The sequence below is a fragment of the Marmota flaviventris genome, chromosome 3 (assembly GCF_047511675.1).
Source record: "Marmota flaviventris isolate mMarFla1 chromosome 3, mMarFla1.hap1, whole genome shotgun sequence".
NCBI lineage: Eukaryota > Metazoa > Chordata > Mammalia > Rodentia > Sciuridae > Marmota > Marmota flaviventris.
In genome coordinates this window covers 75151493-75165413 of record NC_092500.1, presented here as the reverse complement: position 1 = coordinate 75165413, position 13921 = coordinate 75151493, and the positions used below count along the sequence as shown (strand labels likewise).

Here is a 13921-nt window from a genome sequence, read left to right as displayed (position 1 = left end):
TAAGTCAGGATGTGCACTGAGTCCTGATTATTGTGTACAAATATCAAAACAGTAGGCTTAGAAAATGCACAAGATTGAAATTTTGTCTTGATTGGAAGCAATCTCCTCCTTCAGAGGAACTAGCATATGTTGCAAGCACTGCTACTGTGTTTGTCAGGTACAATAGGACTGTCCCTGGGAGCAACCTCAGAAGCAGTCAGAGGCAGCACACCTGGACCATCAGGCACAGGGGCCACCAGTGCTGGAAGCCCCGCAGGTAAGACAGAGCCTCCTTACGGGTTGTGCTAGGGTCCAATACCAACTTCAGCAGCTTCAGGGCATAATAATGAGTGAGATTAAGGAATGGTAATACAATGTTGTAGGACCTAATGACATGAATTAAACCACCAAATGTCCTGAAGGAATGTTTTCTTCATAACTATCCATATGTCTGAAGCACCATTCTTCTTTTTAGCAACGAGAGGAGGAACTGATGCAGCCACAACTGTCTCTGCTGGTGAAAACACATCTGGAAGGACAGGTACAAGCGTAAGCAAGTGAAATCCAGGCAGTAGATATGAGAGCTGTTTGCTAATCAGACAGGGTTTTCTGGGGAAACTAAACCTTGTTATGTGATGCCAAATATTCAAAGAATCAATAATATGCCAAACAAACATTTGTATATACCCATTATTTTCTTTCCTGCTCTGTAGAATTCAGGACAAGAACAAGGCAATATACATTTTCACCCTCAATTTCATTTTGAAAAAAGAGAAATTAATATTTTAAAAAATTAATAAACAATCATCAAGACAAAGTAGGGGAAATATGTGAATTGGATCATAAGGGTATGGTACATGATTATTGCATTTTATTTAAAAAATGGCATCAGTATACATAGTTTCCTGATTTAACATGTCAGTGAAGTTTAAAGCATATGTACATCCACTTTTTTTTTTTTAAAGTAAGATGACAAATGGAAGTCAGGACATTTTCAAAAGAACATTCTGGCTTTATATTTTCTTAGTCTGATAGCTTTTTATCCCTGATAAATATCAGGTATAGCTAGGGTATCATCTGAAGCAACCCCTGACAGTATCCCTGGAGAAATGGGCACTGGAGCCCGTTTAAACCAGAACATGCTGGTTTAAAATATCAGACTCAAAATGCAATTAGAAGCCAGGCCTGATGGTACACACCTGTAATCCCAGCAGCTCAGGAAGCTGAGGCAGGTTCAAAGCCAGCCTTAGTTATTTAGGGAGGCTATAAGCAACCTAGTGAGACCCTGTCTCCAAATAAAAAATAAAAAGGGCTAGGGATGTGACTCAGTGGTTGAGTGCCCTTGGATTCCATTCCTGATACCAAAAAGAAGAAAAAAAAATTATATTGTTGGCCTAAGGAAAGTTGGAAGGATAGTGTCCTTCACTTTTTTTGTTTGGAAATCTCAAGAGTAATAGGCATGTTCAATATACCTTCCAAACCTATTCTTGTTATTAGGGACAACAAGAGTATCTACAGGCTCCATTACTTCTGGCCATGGGACCTCAGTTGGACCAGTCACAACAACTGCTAGCAGCAAATCAGGTAAAGTAGAGGGAGGAATCCATGAGTGTGAGAGGACAAATGGAATATTTTGTCTATCCTCTTTCCCTTTATTTGGAACATGGTAAAGAAATGTTGGACTAGTTTAAGATTAGAGTAGGAGAATCCATTCCTGACTATTTACAGATAGTAATGGGAAAGCTGGATTAGAAGGTGTATCTATAATCATGTATAATTCATAGTAGCCCTCTGAGTATATTTATGGCTATAATGATTTCGGCAATCCCTTTAAGCCTCTTTTTTCATTGTAATTACACACGATAGTGGGATAAATTATGACATACTTGTACATGCACATAATATAATTTGGTTAATTTCACTCCCCAGTTTCTTCCCATCCCCTCCTCTTCTCTCCCCCCTCCCCCATCCCCTCTACTCGACTGGTCTCCTTTCTGACTTCATAACCTTTCCCCCTCCTTTTTCCTCTCTAGCTTTCACATATGAGAGAAAACAGAAAACCCTTGAATTTCTGAGTCTTATTTCACTTGACATAATGCTCTCAAGATCCATTCATTTCCCTGAAAATGACATTTCATTCTTCTTGATAGCTGAATAAAACTTCATTCAGATTACATTTTCTCTGTCTATTCATCTGTTACTGGACAACTAGACTGGTTCCAGAACTTCTGTCCTTTAACTTCTGAGGGTGTGAGTGTAACGTGGGGTTTTGGTTTTCAATCCTAGCTGCAAAGGAGAAGTGAGAGAATTTTTAAATATAACTGTTGAAGAGTCCTTCACAGATCCATCAAATCTGTCCCCTGGAAGAAGCTCCCAATAATACATAATTTTTTAAGCCTCACCATTGGTCTTGTACATGTAGTTTGGTTTGAATGTTGTTTTACTCTTAGCTGTGTTAGCCTAGCTTCAAGTATGTGAATATTACACAAGTAGATGATAAACAATCCTATTAATGAACAAAAGTAAATAAATACTCAGGGATTCTAAGAATCATATAGGATTCTTAAGATCAGCATTTATAAAGACTGAACCTGAAATGACAAATTTTAAACAAATATGTGTTAAGATACTTTGAAAGCAGAAAATAGTATAATTTATTCCCCTTAATCAAAGAGCATGATACATTCATTTTTCACTTTGAAAGAGAGCACTGGAGCATTAGTTATTAAAACAACCAGAGAGTCTCAAGTAATGAAGAGAGGCTACCTGCAGGCAACTCAGGGGAGTAGTGGATGCCACTCAGAGGCCATAGCTTTTGCAGAAAAAGATACTTTCAACAGAAAGTATTGCTGATTTCACTTGATATTTATTATCAAATGAGATCCAATAAAAGATACAGAATGGTATATAAGTGACTAGCATTATTAAGAAATTTTCTATTTTTCTGATTCCTCCACATCTCCCCTTCACATACGCTACAGTGCTGAGTTATCTCAATAATGTGTGTGTTGTTCCAATAGTGTTATTATCGGGTGTCTTTTGGAAATGCCACTGGAACCTGCAGTGGCCTCACTGCTAGAGCATCTAGCTCTAGCTCACCTTGGAACTCAGCAGGGCACATCTAGGTCCTCTTGTCACTTTAGTCACGGTATATTGTGAGTTTAGTTGGGATCCCAACTTCTCATATATGGAAGCAAATTTAAACATGTCTATAATTTAGAATAGATGATCATAGAGAGTTAAATCCTGGAGTCCCCCTTAGAATGAAAACGTCTGAAATTTCTTCCAAGAGCAATTTATCAAAAACATCTATATAGATTAGGGTTGGCAGAAAAAAATATAGGGTGAACATATGGTTCAGTAGTAAATTATGTGCTTAGCATGCTGGATGCCCTAGTTTTGATTCCCAGTGTTAAAACAAAACTGGATATCAGTTAAATTTGAATTTCACCTAAGTAAGGAATAATTTTTCAACATAAATATGTTCCATGCAATATTTGGAACATGGTGGTTTGTTTATCTGGGGTTTGCTTTTAACTGGGTGGTCTGTATTTTTATTTGCTAATTCTGGGAAGCCCATGTGGACTTTTCTAAGTACCATTTTTTTTTCTAATAGTAACAACAGGAGGAAAAAATATAATCTCCACTATTGCTGGTGAAAACACTTCTGGAACATCAGGTAGGCAAAGAGCAATATCAGCATAAATTCAGACAGAGGAAATGTAGTTTCTTAATATTTTGTCCAAGACAAATTTCTGGGGAGTTTAGTCATTGTAATTTGTACAATGTCAAACTGTAGAATATCAGAAATACATCAAGAAATATTTGTTGTGTAGGTACTAGGTGCTCCAGAGAAGATAGGAGAGGAATAGACGAAGTCACTAAATCTCACAGAACTTTATTTCTGAGTAGGAGGAATTGATATTTATAATATACCAAAGACAGAAACCAGGCAAAGAAGAAGATACTCAAAGTCGAGGAATCATTCGATGACAAGTGTTGAAATAGCAATTGAGATCAGTTCTAATAAGGGAGCTGATTAGTTGGGGTTTAAACAATAGAATAATTTTATTTTGAAAAGTACCTATTATGCTTTGTGTAATATGAGCCAAAATGCCTTAACTTTGAATAAAACCTCACAACCCCCAGGAAAGCCGGGTAAAATTTTAGGATATAGTCAATTTCTGTGGAATAAGGGACTGACAAGATATTAGTTGTTGGGGATTAGAATTTTTTAAAAAAATCTCCAAACCCAGAAACTCTCTCCACAAAGAAGAGAATAAAAAACGGGCTTATTATTGGGTAAGCATAAAACAGGAAGTGCTATCACAGCCTGATAAGGGATAGAAAAAAACACTCTTGTAGAGCCAAGCTGATATAGCCCTTTACATTCATGTTTTCAGTGCAACTAATAATAGCTTTTAAGTAAGAGGACTTCGCAGCACAATTTTATGAACATACTATATTCACCTGTGGGAATGATGCAGTAGGGTAAAGGGTTCACAGCTGTATCTGTGGAGAAGTTTTCTTGATCCAAGCTCTTAAATATTATATCTCTGTTGTAATTATTTGATAAGCTCATTAAATATTCAAATACACAAAAATTCCCTCAAATACCATGAGTAACTAAATTGCATTGTATCAATTTGATCCTTAATTTGTACAGATACTCACAGAACTCAAAGAAACAGAAAAAAAATGTTGTTTTAAAAAAAGCAGGAAAATGGTGGCTGAATAATTTAGAATGTACAGATACTGTCTTCCTACAAAACCCTAAAGATCAACATAGAGTCCCCACCTAGAGGGTTTAGAGTGGACAGAGAAAAGTAGGATTCCAAAGGCTAGGAAAGATAGAACTGTAGCTCAGAGTGGAGTTAAGATTCAGGCAAGGATCTTTCAGAAGAGAGGGAATTGTAGAGAGGTCATAAGGCTATAGAACAGACAGCTAGGATTTGGCTCCAGAAGGAAAGGTCCCATCTTGAGTGGAAAATACCAAGAAAAGACCCAAAACTTGGCAGGTCAGAGCACTCATGAATGTGTAGCTGAAAAAGTACTGGAGAGTGCATGGAATGAGAACTAAAGGTCTTTGGAAGGCACCAACCACTTATAGAGGAGAGGGAGGTGTTTTGCAAGATAGAAGAATTTTTGGTGTCAAAGGAAAAAAAAAGAAGGCTGTAAAGACAAGGGTTGTAATAAAATAGGATAATAATGAATACTACAAAGAAAAGGTACCAGTTATAAAAGAAGCTTCACCTCACTCTAAGAGCATAAGAGGAAGCCCCTGATCTGAGAAATATGGGGAGCCTACAAAGGGCCCACTGCCACTCACTGCATAGAACTTTAGCTATTGCAGGACCAGGAAAAACCAGTGTGAAAAAGAAAAGAAGAAAAAAATTCTAATATTTATGCTGTTGATCAATAGCTATATCTTTGCTATTGTTGAAATTCATTTGAAAACTTAGACAAATTCTAAATATCTAGTCATGAAACACAAGAATACTAGAATATAACATTAACATGAATTTAAAATAACAAAGGAAATGCAGACAAGAGATATCAAAAATATAAATTAGAGAATTTGGAGTAAAAGTAGATAAAAACAGGAATAAGTTAAATGGGAATTGAAAACTGAGGAGAGAAATTGAAGGAAATATAAAATCTATGTCAAAAGTAAAGACCAACTCTCAAGCTGCCCAACAAAGAATAAATAAAGCAAAAAGTGCAGCAAGAGGCTTAGAGGGTAGAATTGAAAAGAGGCCACCTACCTCCAAAATGTTAGATACTGTACTTTAAACAAAGATAAAGTGGACTATAGAAGGAAATTACAATCGACAAAAAATCCAACATATGTATTATTGCATTTCTAGAGAAAACATCAATTAAATATAATGTTCAAACTTGCAAATTAGGAAAAAAATTCAGAAATAAAAAAAACAACTACCTCTACATATTTGAAGGTCACTTCCCTGCTTCTGGATGAGTTGATCCTAAATAGTCACTTTATCACTTCTGTAACTCAAAAGATAAAGAAATAAGCTATCTGTACCTCAAGGCAAAAGGAGCTTCATTAACAAAGAAGTAAAATCAGATTAGTATCAGATCTGTCAAAAGAGGAATGGCATCTGTACAATACTGGAGGAAAGAAAATGTGGGCCAAGGATGTTAGTATTCCCTTAAACACAATTCGGTGACTATCAACAAAAAACAAACAAAAACACCAAATTCTGGCAAGGATATGGAAAAATTGGGGGACTATTTCACACTGTTGGTGGGAATGTAAATTAGTTCAACCTTCATGGAAAAGAGTATGGGAGTCCTCAAAAACTAGAAATAGAATTACTTTATGATCCATCAGTTTCATTATTTGCTATATACTTAAAGGAGATGAAATCATTGTACCTACAAGATATTTGCACTCCCATAATTATTGTAGCACAATTCACAATAGTTAAATATGAAATAAACCCAGATGCCCATCAGTAGATGAATGGATAAAGAAAAGGTGCCACCACACACACAAAAAAATGGAATTCTATTCAGCCACAGCAAGAATGAAATCCTGTGATTTGCAGCAACATGGATGTAACTGGGGTTCACTATGTAAGGTAGAATAAACTAGGCATGGAAAGAAATACTACATATTCATTCTCCAATTTGTGGAAACTAATAGGTCAACGTAATAAAATAATTGAATGAAGTAGTGGCCACTAAAGATTGGGAAGGGCATTGGGAGAGAGGTGGGAAAGAAACTCAATAAGGGTCCCTGAAACAGAGTGAGGAATCACTTCTGGTTCTTTAGCATACTGAGAGAGCTATAGGTTAGAACAATTCATGATATAAAATGAATGAAAAAAGAATATAAATTCCTAGTACATAAAAGTGATTAATGTTTGAAGAGATGGAAATTTGGAGTACCCTGATGTGATTATTACACATTGTATATAAACTACCATTGTACACTTCATGAAGATGTGCAAACATTATGTCTCAATACAAAACACACTGTGATTATCAATAGAAACATAATTTAAAACATGAAGGAATTTGGAGAATTGTGTACCCATGAGGCCCTCCTAATAAATTCACTGGAGGATGAGTGTTAAACAAAAGATGTTTCAAAAACTTTTAACAAAAAGATTATAGCACTGACTATTTTTCACTGTAGCTCTAAAGCTAGAACAAAAGTAATATTGACACATCAGTGAATTAATAACTAGATAAACAAGAAAAAATGAGCAAACAGGAGGAAAATAATGTTTAATAGTAATTTCTAATATTAGTGAAGATTTTTTAAAATTAGGAAATTCATTAATGTAGTTCATATTAATACACCTAAGAGAAATGAAAAAATCTAAACAGAAGCTAAAATGTCACTTGGAAAACATTCAGAAACTATTTGCATAAAAAATACCCACTTAAGAACATTGGAATGAACGGAATTACTATACCCATTCTACTGATAGTAGACATAGAGTAAGGATAGATACTATCATTTACTGTTCAACATTTTTTGAAGTTATGAAGAAGCTGGATTAGATAGCAATTATAACCACAAAATTTGAAATAGATGATCAACTTTACATAAATACAAAGTGCAAATTTAAACTACACTGAGAAATCATTTCTTACTTTTTAGATTGGCAGAAATCCAAAAGTTTGACAATAGCCCTGTTGACAGGTCTGGAATGAAACAGGTGGTGCTCTGTATGATGAAGGTGGGAGCACAAAATGTTATAACCCCAAGGAGGGCCGATTGGCAAAATCTAAAAGAATTACAGATTAATTTACACTTTGACTCAGAAATCGCACTTCCAGGGCTCTATGGTGAAGTTGTACCACCAAAGTACAAAATGACACATGGACCAGCTATACATATTAGCATTGTTTTTTAAAAGATTAGAGACAACACTTCCAATCAAAGACAACACACTGAATAAAATGTTATAAAGTTGTATTGGGTCATCCTAATAAAAGAGTAAGAAAGAAATCTACATGATGCTCTATTTCTAAAATTTATTAAGTGACAAAAAGCAAGCAACGGTCATGCATATAATTTGTAGCCTTATGAAAAGAAGGGGTATATGTACATATGCATATGTGTTTTACAGTGTACACATTATATATGCATGTGTGTGTAAAAGACAACATTGTTGAATGGAGACTACAGTCAGAACTTGGAGGAATACTGACCTGGTACTTGAGTGAAATTAGGAAATAAATTTTATTTCAGTACAAGGAATTTTACGTATCTCTCAGGATTGTGCTGATGATAAAATGAAGACATATTTCTAAGTCTCTGAGAATTTCTTTGATATACATTAGATATTGAATATTTAATTCTTAAAGGAATAACCAAACAGGAACATGTTAAGTGTAGCAAAATGAAAAGTATGAGAGGAGGTCTCAGTGGCTATGGAGATGAGGTATGAAAGAAATAGTGGAGAAAGAAAGCAACATGAATCCTTACTACGATTAACCAAAGACCAAACCAACTGTTGACATCATATTACTTTTACTACTTGTTTACAGAGATCATTGGAACATCAGCTGGAGTGACAGGAACCTCTGGACAATCACCAGGTGTGACTGAGACAACTCTACCATCAGCTGGAGAGACAGGGACAACTCAACCATCTGTTACAGAATTAGAGACAGTAAGAACATCGCCTAAAGTAACAGAGAGTTCTTCACAATCATCTGGAGTTACAGGAACAACAGTATCATCAGCTAGAGTGACTGGGACTTCTGGATTATCATCAGAAGTGACAAGGAAAACTGAATCATCAGACAGAGAATCAGAAACATCTGGGCCATCCACTACAGGATCAGAAACAACTATACTATCAACTGGAGTGACAGGAACAACTGCAGTTGAAGTGAGTTCTGGAAAATCATCTGGAGTAAGAGTGACAACTAGATCATCAGCTGGTGACTCAGGTACAACAAGACCATTAGTTGAAGAATCTGGTACAACTGGATCATCAGTTGGACATACAAGAACATCTGGACAGTCATCTGGAGTGACAAGAACTGGAGTAACAGAGACAACTGCATCATCATCAGGAGTAACAGAGACAACTGAAACATCAGTTAAAGTGACACCAACAACTGGACAATCACTTGGGGTGACTGGGACAAGAGGATTGTCTGCTACAGGATCTGGAACAAGTGGACCATTAGAGACAACTGAACCATCTACTATAGGGTCAGAAACAACCAGACCTTCATTTACAGGATCTGAGACAACTGGACCCTCATCTAGAGGATCGGTCAGAAGTAGCCCATCAGTCACAGCATCTAGGCAAACAGTACAGTCTGTTGGAGTGACAGAGACATCTGGTCCATCAGGGACAATTTCACCATCTGCTGGAGTTACTGAAAGGATCACGCTGTCACCTGGAGTGACAGAGCTAACTGGTGCATCATCTGAAGGAACAGGGACAACTGCATCATCAGCTGGTACCACCTATGAGGCAGGAAGAACTACAAGAGAACCAGAAAGTAAGGCTTTGTTTGATTAGATTGGATAACTTAGTATTTGGTCAGAGTCCCAGTACTTGAATCTGTATAAATATGGACCACAATTTAAAAAGGTATTGAGAACTGAAATTGATGAATATTGATAGGAGCTTTTCAGAACATTATGATTTTATTTTATTGTTTTTTCTGCATTCAGTACCTTTTTAATTTTTTATTTTTTTTATTGGTTGTTCAAAACATTACAAAGCTCATGACATATCATCTTTCATACATTTGATTCAAGTGAGTTATGAACTCCCATTTTTACCCCAAATACAAATTGTAGAGTCACATCAAACAAGGGAGAGAATTAAACAACAGCAGATGAGGTAGAGAGGGAAGATGACAGAACATTATGATTTTAAATGGATTTCTCAGTCTTCTTGAGAAGTTTGTTTTCATCCTGCTCCTTTAAAATAAAAGGTATAACCAGAAGTTGTGGGGCAGGGTAGTGTTACCACAGGTCCAGTCCCAAGAAGCACAGTTGGAGCACCAAGCTCTGGGGCTACTACTTCAGGAACAAAACATACATGGCTTGCTTGGTGCTCTGGTGGTGGCCCAACAGAAGCGTGGCTAAGACCCAAACTATGATAATAAGTATTTTAACCAAGGACTTCAATTTTAGGCAAAATGATCAAGAGATGATCTAGATTCATCAACTTTTATTTTTATTTTTTTTTCAACTTTTAAATTTACAATTAAATATCAGAAAGTTTTATTATTTTTATAAAAGTTAACCATGTAAAAATCATAATCAATTACTTCCTTAACCAGGCACAACTGAAGAGCCATATGGATCCACCACTGGAGTAGAAAGCAGAACCACAGGAACCACACCTGGAAAATCAGGCAAGCAAGAAGGGACACTATTGGCCTAGACTGTAGTGCAACATGAGGTTTTCTGATAATTATGGTAATTGGTGTTCTGTAAGTAAGGAAATCAGAAAATTAGATCAAAATCATCTAGTTCCTAGACTTATCTTTTTATGTGGTTTAGGACTATAACAGAAGAATAGGAATTGTTTTCACAATGTTGATTCCATCAGGAGACAAATCTTAAATGAACTTTAAAACTAAGTTAGGAAAACAATATTGCATACTATCGGACAGCCTGGCACTATTCTAAGTTATACAACATGTAATTAATTTTCACACCAACCAGTGAAATAAGTGCTTTTGTTAACATCTCACATGAGGAAGTCAAGGAGTAGTTTAGCAGGTGCAAGTTAGGAAGAAGTGAAGCTACGAGATCTGGCACCAGACCTCTTCCTTACCTACTGCACCATACTCCCTCCTGTGGCAATGGATGCCAACTAGTGCAGAAGAGAAAGGTGTTCCCCAAAGGACAGTCCCAGAGGATCCTTAGATACACCAAATTCAAACTCTAAAAGAAAATATGGTGATTTAAAAAGGCTACCATACCAGAACTATACATAAGGACAAAGTTTGAAATTTTTCATAATAATAGGATTCTCTCAAATAATCCCATTCATCATATTTTTTCATTTAATAATTTTTATTATTTGCCAGCTGTGTGCCAGGTACCATCATAGGTAGGTGGATACGGAGGTGAACGAGTTTGATAATGTCCCTTCTCTTGAGAAAGATTAGCAATAAGAAAAGAAGTACATCAGCAGTAGGATTAGAATTAGGTAAATTGCTGAGAATACGGTGAGTGTGTTAAAAATTGACATTCCACCTGGTGTCCCAAAGAATGAGTAGGCCCCAGTCTGATAAAGAGGTTAAGTAAGCAGAGAGGAAAATGGAAATGAAGTTCTAGGTGGAAATCACAGGCTGTTGGAGAGTTGATGGCAGAAGGCAGCCAGGATGGTTGATGCCTCATGTGGCCATCTAGGAAGCAGGAAAAAGGTAGATGATGGAAGAAAGAAGGAACTTGATCATGAGATCCTTGCAGGCCTAGTGAAGGATCTTAGACTTGTTCCTAAGAGCTAAGGGAAGCCATCAAAAGGTCTGAGATTGAAGAGTGACTCCAGGAACACATTTTTTTTTTTTTTTAAATCAGAATACAGTGTGAAGAAGGATGGCTTAAGGTGAGAACAGAAGCAGAGATTTGTTTGGAGGGTACTGCTGAGTCACCATAGAGACCCTAGTTTCAAATAAACTAAGGTGGCTGGTGCAAGGAAATGGAAAGACCCTCACAATTTGGAGGTACCATCAAAAGGATTTGGTAATGATTTGAATTGGGGATTTGGTTAACAGTAATTTTCAAGCTGACCCATTCAGTTTTTAGGATGATAATATCATTTATTGAAACAGGGAGTGCTAAAGGAATAGCAGTTTACGGTAGGAAAGTCCCAAGTTCAGGTTTGAATGAATTCAATTTGAGATATCAAGGAGAAGTCCAAATGAAAATTATCTGTGCTACTAAAATCCTTTTTAATTTGTTTTAATTTCAGGTACAACTGGAGTGTTGGCTACAACTTCTACAGGTGTGAGGGGCAGAAGCACTCCTTTCACATCAGGTACTAGAACCACAGCACCTCCATTCAGGGTGGTTCTGTTTCTAAATATCTGGGTGGTGTTGTAGTAAAATAAGAGTGCTGCTTACCACTTCCCACTCTGAATCTCAGGTTCCACAGGAAATTTCCCTCACTCAACAATTGCACTAGGAAGTACCACTATTGGTAAGTCAGTAGGGGATGTCAGATGTATTTTTTTTTTTTTTTACTTGTTTTCATGCTCATTGGCTAATTCAAATTAGTTAAATAACCTATGGCCTTGATGACATTACCTCATTTAATTCTTTGAATATAAATTGTCACCTAATTTTTCTCATGAGGAACTTACCAAAGACATCGCCTAATTTGGTTTAGGTTCTACAGCAAGTAAAATGGTGGAACAATAGTTTTACTTCTGTACTAACTCCAAAGACTGGGCTTTTCAGTGTGATACCATCATCCTCTAAAGCAAAATGCACAATTATCTTTAATAATCCATTAATAAATCTAGCTTTTAAAATAGCAAGGCATAAATGTTTCCCATTTCTAACTATTAGAACTTCAGAAGCAGGCAATAAAAAGAAATTTAAGTTTTAAAATATGCTGACAAACTGACATTTATTATTCTCAAACAAGATTTGGAGCATTTTATTTGACAAAACTGTAATATTATTGTTTTATAAATCAAAAATAGCTTTTTACATTACTTCAACCTCACATAAAAATTGCAGATGCTTAGAGGGCAATTTGTTTCTCCTAACACTAAATAAATGGACTAAATTATTTTTGCAAGTCTTCAGTAATTATCTAAACTTGAAGAATAATAATACACTCAGTATCATAGTCATTTCTCAATTTGTATCAAATAGAAGGTAGGCTTTAGGGACTAAATTTTTCATTATTAGTTTAAGGAATAGATTGCTCACACATTTTCCTAGCCAAGAGTTATTCTGTATTTATTATAACTACTGTTATTAAGTCCACTTAGGTAATTTGATCTTATTGCTAACTGATTTCTAGAAAATAATAATTTGATCATTTACTTCAAACTAGATTAATAATGATTCCTTATTCAAGCCATATTTATATCAATGTAAATGAATTGGCATGATATTTATTATATATTGGTCATCTTAATACAATGCCATAGCTACAAGTGAGTGACTATTGGGGAACAGTATGTATTTCATCACTTTTAGCATTTTCTAAATTCAAGATTTAATGTTTAGCTGAATTGAAACAAAATTTAAATGTGTGCAAGCATTTTACCTGGGGAAAAAAGCAATTATTTGTTTTCAGTTTGATAATTTCTAATCATAGATGATTCTTTAAAACACTTTGTAGTTTATCTCCCTCAAAGATCTCTCATTCCTACTTAAATTTCTAAGATAGTCTACTAGAGAAGTAATGTATATGTTTTTTACTATAAATTTTACATAACATTTAAAGCACTGAAATGAATTTTAAAAATAAAATTCAAGTATATTTTCTAATGGAAACGTGAATCTAATCTTTCAATTAGGTGTTCGTGATATTCCAGGTATATACATTCAAGGTAAACTGAAATGAAAGTCACATAAAAATAAGTTTCTGCCAACTGAAATGTTGAAAGTATATAAGGGAATATGACATTCTTAACAGATTATAATAAATTTTTCTGTATTTCCCTCATACATAAATTGATCATTTTGAATTTAATTAGATAAAAATGGACATTTGTAAATATATTTTTGTTTTTAAATTTTAGAGCCATCGAATCAGACTACAGTAGAAGGTGAGATAATATGAGATTATAAATGTATATTTGGGGAAAAATGGTCACATTAACTAGAATAGAAAACATGGTAACAGAAATCTGAATTTATCATATTAACTAAACAAGAATACCAACTTAGGTTTTGGTAGCATAGGGCTTTTGCTTTTTCTGTTCCTCTGTCTTAAAACATAATAAATGTGTATTGGTT

At 35.3% G+C, this 13921-nt stretch overlaps 1 protein-coding gene across 1 annotated transcript in view; it reads left to right on the top strand.

The window, feature by feature from the left end:
- The window catches only part of LOC114084223 (mucin-19), a 115141-nt gene that overhangs the window by 74425 nt on the left and 26795 nt on the right, over positions 1–13921 (top strand). Inside the window, exons 91-100 of the mRNA XM_071609287.1 lie at positions 158–256; positions 455–520; positions 1477–1563; positions 3596–3658; positions 8509–9480; positions 10273–10347; positions 11916–11981; positions 12090–12143; positions 13480–13512; positions 13705–13731. Coding sequence (XP_071465388.1) covers positions 158–256; positions 455–520; positions 1477–1563; positions 3596–3658; positions 8509–9480; positions 10273–10347; positions 11916–11981; positions 12090–12143; positions 13480–13512; positions 13705–13731 — 1542 coding nt within the window. The remainder of the gene's footprint in view (positions 1–157; positions 257–454; positions 521–1476; positions 1564–3595; positions 3659–8508; positions 9481–10272; positions 10348–11915; positions 11982–12089; positions 12144–13479; positions 13513–13704; positions 13732–13921) is intronic.